At 46.5% G+C, this 13,799-nt stretch overlaps 1 protein-coding gene across 1 annotated transcript; it reads right to left on the reverse strand.

The window, feature by feature from the left end:
- Nucleotides 1-11,641: 11,641 nt before the first annotated feature.
- Nucleotides 11,642-13,696, reverse strand: ltc4s (leukotriene C4 synthase). Its single transcript, XM_004084926.4, has 5 exons — nucleotides 12,908-13,696; nucleotides 12,627-12,726; nucleotides 12,408-12,478; nucleotides 12,253-12,334; nucleotides 11,642-11,854 (listed from the first exon to the last, which is right to left on the reverse strand). The coding sequence occupies exons 1-5, from the start codon at nucleotides 12,963-12,965 to the stop codon at nucleotides 11,713-11,715; spliced, it is 453 nt and encodes a 150-aa protein (XP_004084974.1). The 5' UTR covers nucleotides 12,966-13,696; the 3' UTR covers nucleotides 11,642-11,712.
- Nucleotides 13,697-13,799: the final 103 nt, after the last annotated feature.

Genomic DNA, 13,799 nt, shown 5'->3' on the forward strand with positions numbered 1-13,799 from the left:
CACGTTACATCCGCGTTTTTTTTCTATGATTGCCTCTAACAGGGGGGGGGACAAACAAGTTTGACACAAAGAGCTGATATTTCTAACTCTGATAGTCAAAGAGTCACACCACACACTGACCTGCCAGACAGACACACAATTACAGCCATATTATTTCCCATAACTCCCTCCTCTCCTTAAAACAGCACTGGATTAAACAGCGCCGTTTCAGTTTAGTGTTTTTTCTGTGTTTAACGTAAACACACATACCGGTGAAACGTGCACGCTGGTGTGTTTAAAAAAGGCAGCGAGCGCAAAACTGAGTTGGTTGTGATTTATTTTTTCAGTCATCAATCAGCATTTCTAATCCATCAAAGTCCTCATCTTCTGCATCTGGAACAGCTGGACTACATCTCCATCAGACACGCCGGCTTCCCTTTCCTCATCATCAGAGTCCGTCTCTTTGCTATGCGGCTCCAAAGAACAGTGAAAGCAGACGCCTCAGGCCAAGTTTAAGTCCTGCAGTCCCAAAGTAACTCGCCGGCGCTGCATCCCGGTAAGGGGGGAGGAGGATGGCTCTTTTCACGGTCATCTGCTGGAAGTAGCAGCGCTGACCCTCCAGTCGATCTTCCAACACAGGCCTTTCCTTTTTCGCGGAAACTCAGCTGCTGCTGCGTCTACTTGTCTTGTCGGAGTTGGTTTTCCAGCGTCCTCACTTCCGAACCATAGATTCATTATTTTAAATTCTCTGGGAGCTGAATGAAAATCAATAATCTTACAAAAAATCATAAAACTATTATAAAGCATGTTATTGTTACAATACATATTTTGTAGGAAAGTCCATCTTCATTTTATCTTGTTTCATATACTTTTTCAAATTTTAATAGATATGAATCATGACTAAAGTTATCAGTTACTTGACATGACCTTATTGTCATACTAAAATAAAGATTGTCAATAGTTCACTTTGTATATTTATAGGAATTTTTCATATTTACAAATGGATCAGATTTGGTCAAAAATCCTCAATAGCTCTGAAGGTGCCAGAATTATTTTTTTTTTTTTTTGCATAATCTTTATTTTAGTAGGAAAATATAATATAATAAAATAAAATAAGGTCATGATTAGTCAGTACAGGAAGTTTTGTGTCACTAACTACAGCATCTTCAAAGCCATTGAGCATTTTTGACCAAATCTGATCAATATTTTAATATGAAAAATTCCTTACAATAAACGTGAATTATGACATAATATTTATTGCAGTAGGACAATAAGGTCATGATTAGTCAGTACAGGAGGTTTGGTGACAGAAGCTTTAGTATCTTCAGAGCTATAGTGCATTTATGTTATGATTCATATCTCTATTAAATTTTAAGAACTATAAGCAATAAAATAGAGGTTGACTTTCTAACAAAATTTAGTATAATAAATAATAATGTAGCATGACTATGCTGACGAGTCTTCATTACCAGTTCATATAAATATAGACATTTATTCGCTTTTTAAAAGTTCACTGATTTTTACAGAATGCTGTTTCACAGAGGTTGCACTTTATTGACGGTCCCTTGGCAGCCGGCTCGCTGCTCTGTTTGCATTCACAGCTTGAAACGAACAATTCTGATTAAAAGGCAATAAAAACGATCTTCTTTCTGTAAAAATGCTTTTGTAGTTCACTCTCTGTGTTAATACAAAATGAGTGAGATACTTGCTGACACATTTGAACGTTTATCAGAAGAGTTATTGAAGCAGGAAGTCCGAATCTGTGAAGATCTAATTTAACCGAACCGCAGCTGCTCTATTCCCGTGTTCCTCCGCGTAGCTGATAGATTGCAGTTTAAACTGTGCCTCATAATCGTGTCTCTTTGCATTTCCAGGGTTTCCAAACGAAGTTGTTCTGCATTATTCACATATCTGCTCCTTTGTACTATGGGGGGGGGGGGGGGGTCTTCTTTCACGGCCTTATGGTTGTGAAAGTACTGAATATAGAAAATATGATAAAAGGCAGAGAGCCGCACGCAGTTCAAGAGCCGCCTGTTAACCCCCCCCCCCCGCACTGAAAAATGAAGGTCCCGCCCCTCTGCCTCGCCGATAGGCCATGCAAATTTCAGCCAATCAGATCAACCAGAAAGGTTCCTGCCCCAAAAGTGACAAAAACGCCCCCTTAACGTTTTTAACTTGAGCGTAAATCCAGATGAGCGCGCAAAAAGGAACTGACCGCGCAAGATCACTTCTCAGTTAGAATTGCGCCTGCGCGGTTTTAAGGTTCACTCACTCAGTTCCTAAATACGCCCGCTTAGTTATCTTTACGCCCTTTCAGTTTATGGCAGATTTGTAGTTCCATAGTGTCAGTTCGGTTCTGACTCCTCCCACTCCAGAATCTTTCAACAATCACTAATGTAGAAGAACAGCAGTTTGATGCCGAACATTTTAAAATAAGTCTGTTTTTCTTCTGTGAAACTTCTGGCCCCATGTTTCAGAAACCTCATCCTGCTGCTCCTGAACCTCGTTGATTCCGTATCTCAGATGTCCTGCAGCTCATTCTGGACCTCCAGGCTCATCCTGGACCTCCAGGCTCATCCTGGACCTTTAGGCTCATTCTGGACCTCCAGGCTCATCCTGGACCTTCAGGCTCATCCTGGACCTCCAGGCTCATTCTGGACCTTCAGGCTCATCCTGGACCTTCAGGCTCATTCTGGACCTCCAGGCTCATTCTGGACCTCCAGGCTCATTCTGGACCTTCAGGCTCATCCTGGACCTCCAGGCTCATCCTGGACCTTCAGGCTCATCCTGGACCTTCAGGCTCATTCTGGACCTTCAGGCTCATCCTGGACCTTCAGGCTCATTCTGGACCTCCAGGCTCATTCTGGACCTCCAGGCTCATTCTGGACCTTCAGGCTCATCCTGGACCTCCAGGCTCATCCTGGACCTTCAGGCTCATCCTGGACCTTCAGGCTCATTCTGGACCTTCAGGCTCATCCTGGACCTTCAGGCTCATTCTGGACCTTCAGGCTCATCCTGGACCTTCAGGCTCATTCTGGACCTCCAGGCTCATTCTGGACCTCCAGGCTCATTCTGGACCTTCAGGCTCATCCTGGACCTCCAGGCTCATCCTGGACCTTCAGGCTCATTCTGGACCTCCAGGCTCATCCTGGACCTCCAGGCTCATCCTGGACCTCCAGGCTCATCCTGGACCTTCAGGCTCATTCTGGACCTTCAGGCTCATCCTGGACCTTCAGGCTCATCCTGGACCTCCAGGCTCATCCTGGACCTCCAGGCTCATTCTGGACCTTCAGGCTCATCCTGGACCTCCAGGCTCATTCTGGACCTTCAGGCTCATCCTGGACCTCCAGGCTCATTCTGGACCTTCAGGCTCATCCTGGACCTCCAGGCTCATCCTGGACCTCCAGGCTCGTTCTGGACCTTCAGGCTCATCCTGGACCTCCAGGCTCATCCTGGACCTCCAGGCTCATTCTGGACCTTCAGGCTCATCCTGGACCTCCAGGCTCATTCTGGACCTTCAGGCTCATTCTGGACCTTCAGGCTCATTCTGGACCTTCAGGCTCATTATCCAATAATAATCCAATAATCTCTGCCAATTTCCAACCTTCCCTTCATTTCCAAAATTCTAGAGCAAATAGTCGCCTCTCCACTCTATGATCATCTGAAACAATAATCTTCTGGAACCTTTTCAGTCTGGTTTCCCCCCCCCCCCCCCCCCCCCCCCCACACACACACACACACAGCACTGAAACTGCTCTCCTCAAGATCACCAATGATCTTCTCATTGCAGCTGATTTTGGCCTCCTCACCATCCTCATCCTCCTTGACCTGAGTGCAGCCTTTGATACCATTTCTCACTCCATCCTCTTCCAAAGGCTCTCCTCCCCCTGCATCACCTCCACCCCCCTCCGTTGGTTTCAATCCTACCTCTCAGACCGAACCCAATTCATTCATCTTAAATCATTTAAATCTCAGCCCTCCTCTGTCTCTTCTGGTGTCCCCCAAGGTTCTGTCCTTGGTCCTCTTCTCTTCATTACTTATCTTCTTCCCCTTGGCAATATTTTCCGTAAATTTAATGTTAATTTTCACTGTTTTGCGGATGACACCCAGCTCTATGTATCAAGCAAACCTGACTCCTGTCTTCCACCCTCCTCTCTCCACTCCTGTCTGTCTGAAATCAAAAACTGGTTCACCTTAAACCTTCTCAAACTCAATAGTGATAAACCGAGCTACTTCTCGTTGGTTCCAAATCCACCCTCTCCAAAGCCACAAGTCTAACTCTTTCCATTGATTCGTCTTCTGTCTCCCCCTCCCCTCAGGTGAAGAGTCTGGGTGTCATCCTAGATAGCTCATTATCTTTTCAGTCCCACATCAATAACATTACTCGGTCAGCACATTTCCATCTATGTAACATTAATCGTCTACGCCCCTCCCTCACTGTCCCCTCTGCTTCTATCCTGGTTCACAGTCTGGTCACTTCCCGTCTAGACTACTGTAATTCTCTCCTCTTTGGTCTCCCCCAAAAAACCCTCAATGAGCTTCAATTGGTCCAGAACTCAGCTGCCCGCATCATCTCCAGAACCCCCTCCTTCAGTCATATCACCCCGGTTCTCCACCAGCTGCACCAGAACCTCCAGAATCCAATTCAAACTCCCCCTGTTCACCTTTAAGGCCCTCCATAACCTGGCTCCTCCTTATCTCTCCGACCTCATCCATGTCAAAACCCCCTCTCGTTATCTTCGGTCCTCCTCTTCTGTTCAGCTCTCTGTCCCTCCGGCCCGACTCGTCACCATGGAAACCAGAGCCTTCAGCTGCTCGGCTCCCAAACTCTGGAACTCCCTCCTGATCTCCGTAACATAGACTCTCTTCCTACTTTCAGATCTAAACTCAAAACCCATCTGTTCATTTCTGCCTTCCCATCCTGATTCACTTTTAATTTTAATCTATTATTTTTATTGTGTTTTTAATGTCTATTTTAACCTTTGTTTTGTAAAGTGTCCTTGGGTTTCTTGTAAGGCGCTTTAAATAAAATGGATTATTATTATTATTATCCTGGACCTTCAGGCTCATTCTGGACCTTCGGGTTCCTTCTGGACCTTCAGGCTCATTCTGGTCCATCAGGTTCTCGATCTTCTGTTGTTTTGGAGGGAACCTGTGATCCTATTCCACTAAAATCTTCTATGAACATCAGACTCTCCAGGATCCTCTATAAATTCTGAATTATTTCCATGTGAAGCTCTGGGATGGGATCGTTCTGGGCCACCCCCCCCCCCCCCTCCCAGGACCTGGAGCTCCAGGCTGTGGAGGAGCGGTCTGCCAGAAGGTGCTGCAGACTGTCTGAGCTCATGGATTAACTGCCTCTGCAGGATGGAACTATCTCCAGGTTCCTCGCTGACTCGGGCCGTTTGCAGAAAGCTCTTAATTGGATCATGAGGCTGAGGGCGTGGCCAACAGGCTGCAGAGGGAATGAGTTTCTAGATCTGGTGCTCCGTCAGAAGACCTCTTCCTCCACCTTCATCTTCTCCACCGTCTCTTCACACCTCCAACCGGCTCTTCCAGGCCCAAGAGCCCTGCCCGGTTCGGAGAGAACCTCTCCACATTTACAGAAAAACTGTTTGGTTCTAGAAGTTTCTGTGCCGTCTGACCTGATAGAAAATGTTGACTGACTGAGACCTTCCATGTCCCAAAGCCAAGTTCCATGACCGGGGATCCGGCCTAAAGGTCTTTGCTATGCAGTCCATGTGGACTCAGAGATCCAGATCCTGTTCTGTGACTCGGGTCCAGACGGTCAGACATTCATGATCCTTCATGAGGAGAAGCTGGTCTGCTGCTTCAGTGAACGGGAACATGTGGACATTAAGGTCAACCATCCAGAAAACTCTGATCCTGCAGTTGGGTGAGCTGCTACACTGAGGTCACGATTGGGATGGGCGGAGCCTTCTGATGGTGGGCGGGGCCTTGATAGGAGGAGGCTGCAGTGGCAGAGAGTGAAGCAGCTGCTGTTGGATGGAAACTTGTTCTGATGCTGAAAACAACTGCTGCCAGACACACAAGAACACGCTAAAAATACACACTATCACACATTCCACACGCGAGGAGGCCAGCAGTGTGTGTGTGTGTCAGTGTGTGTGTGTGTATCAGTGTGACTTGGTGTGTGTGTGTATATCAGTGTGACTTGGTGAGTGTGTGTATCAGTGTGACTTGGTGTGTGTGTGTGTATCAGTGTGACTTCGTGTGTGTGTGTATCAGTGTGACTTGGTGAGTGTGTATCAGTGTGACTTGGTGAGTGTATATCAGTGTGACTTAGTGTGTGTATATCAGTGTGACTTGGTGTGTGTGTGTATATCAGTGTGACTTGGTGTGTGTGTGTATCAGTGTGACTTGGTGTGTGTGTGTATATCAGTGTGACTTGGTGAGTGTGTGTATCAGTGTGACTTGGTGTGTGTGTGTGTATCAGTGTGACTTGGTGAGTGTGTGTATCAGTGTGACTTGGTGTGTGTGTGTGTATCAGTGTGACTTGGTGAGTGTGTGTATCAGTGTGACTTGGTGTGTGTGTGTGTATCAGTGTGACTTCGTGTGTGTGTGTATCAGTGTGACTTGGTGAGTGTGTATCAGTGTGACTTAGTGTGTGTATATCAGTGTGACTTGGTGTGTGTGTGTATCAGTGTGACTTGGTGTGTGTGTGTGTATCAGTGTGACTTGGTGTGTGAGTGTATATCAGTGTGACTTGGTGTGTGTGTGTATTAGTGTGACTTGGTGTGTGTGTATCAGTGTGACTTGGTGTGTGTGTGTATCAGTGTGACTTCGTGTGTGTGTGTATCAATGTGACTTCGTGTGTGTGTATCAGTGTGACTTAGTGTGTGTATATCAGTGTGACTTGGTGTGTGTGTGTGTATCAGTGTGACTTGGTGTGTGTGTGTATCAGTGTGACTTCGTGTGTGTGTGTATCAATGTGACTTCGTGTGTGTGTATCAGTGTGACTTGGTGTGTGTGTATCAGTGTGACTTGGTATGTGTGTGTGTATCAGTGTGACTTGGTGTGTGAGTGTATATCAGTGTGACTTGGTGTGTGTGTGTATTAGTGTGACTTGGTGAGTGTGTATCAGTGTGACTTGGTGTGTGTATATCAGTGTGACTTGGTGTGTGTGTATATCAGTGTGACTTGGTGTGTGTGTGTGTGTGTGTATCAGTGTGACTTGGTGTGTGAGTGTATATCAGTGTGACTTGGTGTGTGTGTGTATTAGTGTGACTTGGTGTGTGTGTGTATATCAGTGTGACTTGGTGTGTGTGTATCAGTGTGACTTGGTGTGTGAGTGTATATCAGTGTGACTTGGTGTGTGTGTGTGTATTAGTGTGACTTGGTGTGTGTGTGTATATCAGTGTGACTTGGTGTGTGTATATCAGTGTGACTTGGTGTGTGTGTGTATTAGTGTGACTTGGTGAGTGTGTATCAGTGTGACTTAGTGTTTGTATATCAGTGTGACTTGGTGTGTGTGTGTATATCAGTGTGACTTGGTGTGTGTGTGTGTATCAATGTGACTTCGTGTGTGTGTATCAGTGTGACTTGGTGTGTGTGTATCAGTGTGACTTGGTATGTGTGTGTGTATCAGTGTGACTTGGTGTGTGAGTGTATATCAGTGTGACTTGGTGTGTGAGTGTGTATCAGTGTGACTTGGTGTGTGTGTGTATTAGTGTGACTTGGTGAGTGTGTATCAGTGTGACTTGGTGTGTGTATATCAGTGTGACTTGGTGTGTGTGTATATCAGTGTGACTTGGTGTGTGTGTGTGTGTGTGTATCAGTGTGACTTGGTGTGTGAGTGTATATCAGTGTGACTTGGTGTGTGTGTGTATTAGTGTGACTTGGTGTGTGTGTGTATATCAGTGTGACTTGGTGTGTGTGTATCAGTGTGACTTGGTGTGTGAGTGTATATCAGTGTGACTTGGTGTGTGTGTGTGTATTAGTGTGACTTGGTGTGTGTGTGTATATCAGTGTGACTTGGTGTGTGTATATCAGTGTGACTTGGTGTGTGTGTGTATTAGTGTGACTTGGTGAGTGTGTATCAGTGTGACTTAGTGTTTGTATATCAGTGTGACTTGGTGTGTGTGTGTATATCAGTGTGACTTGGTGTGTGTGTGTGTATCAGTATGACTTGGTGTGTGAGTGTATATCAGTGTGACTTGGTGTGTGTGTGTATTAGTGTGACTTGGTGAGTGTGTATCAGTGTGACTTAGTGTGTGTATATCAGTGTGACTTGGTGTGTGTGTGTATATCAGTGTGACTTGGTGTGTGTGTGTATTAGTGTGACTTGGTGAGTGTGTATCAGTGTGACTTAGTGTGTGTATATCAGTGTGACTTGGTGTGTGTGTGTATATCAGTGTGACTTGGTGTGTGTGTGTGTATCAGTGTGACTTGGTGTGTGAGTGTATATCAGTGTGACTTGGTGTGTGTGTGTATTAGTGTGACTTGGTGAGTGTGTATCAGTGTGACTTAGTGTGTGTATATCAGTGTGACTTGGTGTGTGTGTGTATATCAGTGTGACTTGGTGTGTGTGTGTGTATCAGTATGACTTGGTGTGTGAGTGTGTATCAGTGTGACTTGGTGTGTGTGTGTATATCAGTGTGACTTGGTGTGTGTGTGTATTAGTGTGACTTGGTGAGTGTGTATCAGTGTGATTTAGTGTGTGTGTGTATATCAGTATGACTTGGTGTGTGAGTGTATATCAGTGTGACTTGGTGTGTGTGTGTGTATCAGTATGACTTGGTGTGTGAGTGTATATCAGTGTGACTTGGTGTGTGTGTGTATTAGTGTGACTTGGTGAGTGTGTATCAGTGTGACTTAGTGTGTGTATATCAGTGTGACTTAGTGTGTGTGTGTATATCAGTATGACTTGGTGTGTGTGTGTATTAGTGTGACTTGGTGAGTGTGTATCAGTGTGACTTGGTGTGTGTGTGTGTATCAGTATGACTTGGTGTGTGAGTGTATATCAGTGTGACTTGGTGTGTGTGTGTATTAGTGTGACTTGGTGAGTGTGTCAGTGTGACTTAGTGTGTGTATATCAGTGTGACTTGGTGGGTGTGTATATCAGTGTGACTTGGTGTGTGTGTGTGTATCAGTGTGACTTGGTGTGTGAGTGTATATCAGTGTGACTTGGTGTGTGTGTATTAGTGTGACTTGGTGTGTGTGTGTATATCAGTGTGACTTGGTGAGTGTATATCAGTGTGACTTGGTGTGTGTGTGTATTAGTGTGACTTGGTGAGTGTGTATCAGTGTGACTTAGTGTGTGTATATCAGTGTAACTTGGTGTGTGTGTGTATATCAGTGTGACTTGGTGTGTGTGTGTGTGTGTATGTGTGTGTGTATCAGTGTGACTTGGTGTGCGAGTGTATATCAGTGTGACTTGGTGTGTGTGTGTATTAGTGTGACTTGGTGTGTGTGTGTATATCAGTGTGACTTGGTGTGTGTGTATCAGTGTGACTTGGTGTGTGTGTATATCATTGTGACTTGGTGTGTGTGTGTATCAGTGTGACTTGGTGTGTGTAGGAAACAGAAGCTGTGTAATTAGTGTTTATTTGTGTGTGTATCAGTGTGACTTGGTGTGTGTGTGTATATCAGTGTGACTTGGTGTGTGTGTGTGTATCAGTGTGACTTGGTGTGTGAGTGTATATCAGTGTGACTTGGTGTGTGTGTATTAGTGTGACTTGGTGTGTGTGTGTATATCAGTGTGACTTGGTGAGTGTATATCAGTGTGACTTGGTGTGTGTGTGTATTAGTGTGACTTAGTGTGTGTATATCAGTGTGACTTGGTGTGTGTGTGTATATCAGTGTGACTTGGTGTGTGTGTATTAGTGTGACTTGGTGTGTGTGTGTATTAGTGTGACTTAGTGTGTGTATATCAGTGTGACTTGGTGTGTGTGTGTATATCAGTGTGACTTGGTGAGTGTGTATCAGTGTGACTTAGTGTGTGTATATCAGTGTGACTTGGTGTGTGTGTGTGTATCAGTGTGACTTGGTGTGTGAGTGTATATCAGTGTGACTTGGTGTGTGTGTATCAGTGTGACTTGGTGTGTGTGTGTATATCAGTGTGACTTGGTGTGTGTGTGTGTGTATCAGTGTGACTTGGTGTGTGAGTGTATATCAGTGTGACTTGGTGTGTGTGTATTAGTGTGACTTGGTGTGTGTGTGTATATCAGTGTGACTTGGTGAGTGTATATCAGTGTGACTTGGTGTGTGTGTGTGTATCAGTGTGACTTAGTGTGTGTATATCAGTGTGACTTGGTGTGTGTGTGTATATCAGTGTGACTTGGTGAGTGTGTATCAGTGTGACTTAGTGTGTGTATATCAGTGTGACTTGGTGTGTGTGTGTATATCAGTGTGACTTGGTGTGTGTGTGTGTATGTGTGTGTGTATCAGTGTGACTTGGTGTGCGAGTGTATATCAGTGTGACTTGGTGTGTGTGTGTATTAGTGTGACTTGGTGTGTGTGTGTATATCAGTGTGACTTGGTGTGTGTGTATCAGTGTGACTTGGTGTGTGTGTATATCATTGTGACTTGGTGTGTGTGTGTATCAGTGTGACTTGGTGTGTGTAGGAAACAGAAGCTGTGTAATTAGTGTTTATTTGTGTGTGTATCAGTGTGACTTGGTGTGTGTGTATCAGTGTGACTTGGTGTGTGTGTGTGTATCAGTGTGACTTAGTGTGTGTAGGAAACAGAAGCTGTTGTGTAATCCTGAAACTCTCTCTGGACTTTAAGTAGAAACTCTTGGTTTCTTTAACATCCAGGTGTTCGTTTATTCCGTAGCTGAAGGTTATTTACTCTTTCTGGGATCAGGACGGCCTCCAGGTCGGTGTGGGCGGAGCTCTTGTTCCAGTAGAAAATCCTCCGCCTGTATTGATCCTCACAGCTGATGGATCAGGAGGTCAAAGGTCATCCTGAGCAGAACCTTTCCCGCTCCCAGAGGTTTTTGTTTGGCGCCACCTGCTGGTAAATGTCAGCGTCTGAACCGCTGAGTCCATCTTCATTTGGAATAAACTCATCGGATCACAAACGGGTGACCAACGGGACCGGACGGTCCCGACTGCTCGGGTCACAGGCTCATCAGAACCCAAGCTGCCCGTGAAGACCGTGAACGCTCCAGAGCAGTGGTCCCCAACCACCGGGCCTCAGCCCGGTATCGGTCCGCGGGACACTTGGCACCGGGCCGCGGTAAATTTTGGCACCGGGAAGCACAGAAAGAAAAAATAATTTAGATTTTATTGTGGGTTTTTTTTTAACGAAAAAAACGTTTTATTTTGAAAAGTGACCGGATTCTCTCTGTTACATCCGTCACACTTACCATAGCAACCAGAGTGTGTCGCGGTAGAAACGATGTTGCTCATGTGATGTTGCTGGTGTGACGTTATGAGGACACCGCTAATAAAGTTGCACATGATTACACAGTGGATTTACGTTCATTATTATTATTGTTATTATTATTACTAAAGAGAAAATTCCACCCCCGGTCCGCGGTAAACGTGTCTTGCGTTGTACCGGTCCGCGGTGACAAAAAGGTTGGGGACCACTGCTCTAGAGCGCTTCTGCAGTCGCTATGGAAACGGTAACGCCCACTGTGATGCAGCTGAAGAGGCTGGGAGGAGGAGGAGCCACGACACAACAAACGCCAGAAGAGCGAAGGAACGAGATCTTTATTGGTCTGATGGAGCAGAACATCAGCAGCAGAACCCTGAAGCAGACGTCTCAGAGCGGGCTGAGGGCAGAACCGAGCTCCTGCAGCAGGTCCACATTCAGGTAAACCCGAAGGAACGTCAGCAGGATCCCAACCGCTGACAGGCCGATCAGAACCCACAGAACCTGGGCGCTGAAGTAGAGCGGAGCCAGCCTGGAAAGAAACACGGACCTGAGACAGCGGACCAAAGCAATGCTCCAGAACTTCAGCAGAACCGGCTCTCCTTTGAAGCTAAAGGTTAAGGCCGAAGATTTCCAGAATTCTGTCAGAAATCGACAGAGAGAGTGAATTAGAATGACATACATCATCATCATCCATCCATCATCCATCCATCCATCCATCAATCATCCATCCAAACATCCATCATCTTTCATTGATCATTTCATGACTGGACATCCATCATCTCACAAAGCTTTCCGATGAAGAAAACAGACAGATGAGGAAATGCGCCGCCGTCTGGTGAGACCAGGAGCTGCACTCAGCTGAGGGTTCTGGCTGTTCTTCTCTCAGTAAGGACCTGACCCGGTTCTGGTGGGTCTGCTCATACTCACCGTCCCTGCGCAGACGCAGAATATCCCCAGAAGTAGCGCAGACGTCCGTACAGATACAGCAAACCGCAGACGGCGGACAGACCTGAAACACATGCAGAGTGACAGCAGGGGGCGCACACGCGTTACGACTGCAGGTGCAGCTGCTGACGCCTCACCTGGACTGAGGAAGAGTCCAGCCAGCCACAGCACAGTGAGGAAGATGGGAAAGTACTCAGAGCAGTTGGCCCTGCGGAGGAACAGAAGCTGTGAGATCTTCTGAAAAAAGAAAGCTCCGCCTCCAGCAAGGCATTGCTGGAGGCGGAGCTTCAGCTGGCACTTTACTACCAGCAGCTCAGACCAAAGTCCAGCTGAAACCAAACAAAGGATTTACTGACTGAGCTCTGAAGATCCTCTGGAACTCTGGGGGGCCGCCGGTGTCAGGAGGAGAAACAGAGAACTTCCTGCGAGCATAAATGACCTGCAGGGAGAAATAAGCTGCAACAGAAACCCGGTTCCATCAGACCCGGTTCTGCACATCGCTTCTCTATCCTGAGATCTTCTCTGGACTCTGGCTGCTGGATTTATGAGTTCTAACTCATAAATGTTCTCCGCACAGTTTGGTTCTGTTATCCGACCCAGTCAGCAGAATCTGGACCCCCCCACCACGCCCTCCTACCTTGCTCCAGGACTCCCAGCAGGGTGACGGCACCGAGGCCCACGGCGTCCTCCAACATCTCTGCAGAGGTTAGGACTGAGGCAGATGGGAGCACAGAGAGCTTACCTGCTGGGGGGCGGAGCCAGAGCTGACAGAACACACCTTTGTGAATGCAGGGCTCGCCGCTGCTCGTCACCTTCGGTGTAGGGTTCTGTTTTCACATGTTCTTCAGTCATTCACAAGAGAAACAGACATCCCATAATACCCAAATGAATGGGAAAGATAATTCTGCAGAACTTTCTCTTCCATCAGCTGTTTTCAACATTTTTTTGCCTCTTCAGAATCTTTAGCAAACACTCGTGTTTAACGTTTGTAGTAAGAAAAAACAACTTTCTTCATGACTGTGACCCGTTTCCACGGCAACCGTTCAATCAACGAAGCTCTTAGCTATCAGTAAAATCAGCAGAAGCCTCCAGTCCTTCTTTTGGTCATGAAATAATGTTTGGTGCATTTCTGAAAAAGGAAATATGATGCAGGTTTTGCTTAGACTGTTTTTTTTTTCAGGTTTTCTCTTTTTTGGCCTTTCTGGGCTCCGGTAGCAGGACGTTCAGAGGCTGTCGTCTGGCCTCCTGAAGCCCCCACAGCCGAGGCCACCGTACGGGGGGGCCGTTTGTCCAAACCCCAGTCTCCATGGCGACGGCTGTGATGGGCGGCAGCCGGTGGCGCTTCAGGAGGAAGCAGCTGACGTCTCACACGGACCGTCTGCAGGCCAGTTCCCCCGATCACCGATGAAGAGTCGAGGCTGTGTGTGCGTGTGGGTGTGTGTGTGTGTGCGTGGGGGGTCATTTACATTTACACACATATTTGCATCCAGCTGAAGGTCACGTCCATAAAGACGCTTCCTGTCCGCTCA

This window comes from Oryzias latipes, chromosome 10 (genome assembly GCF_002234675.1).
Source record: "Oryzias latipes chromosome 10, ASM223467v1".
Taxonomy (NCBI): domain Eukaryota; kingdom Metazoa; phylum Chordata; class Actinopteri; order Beloniformes; family Adrianichthyidae; genus Oryzias; species Oryzias latipes.

Coding starts and splice junctions, on each gene's coding strand:
- ltc4s (XM_004084926.4), bottom strand. CDS start 12,965: ATGTTGGAGGACGCCGTGGGCCTCGGTGCCGTCACCCTGCTGGGAGTC. Junction 12,335..12,407: donor TGGACTCTTCCTCAGTCCAG/GTGAGGCGTCAG, acceptor CATGTGTTTCAG/GTCTGTCCGCCGTCTGCGGT. Junction 11,855..12,252: donor TCTGCGTCTGCGCAGGGACG/GTGAGTATGAGC, acceptor GTTTCTTTCCAG/GCTGGCTCCGCTCTACTTCA.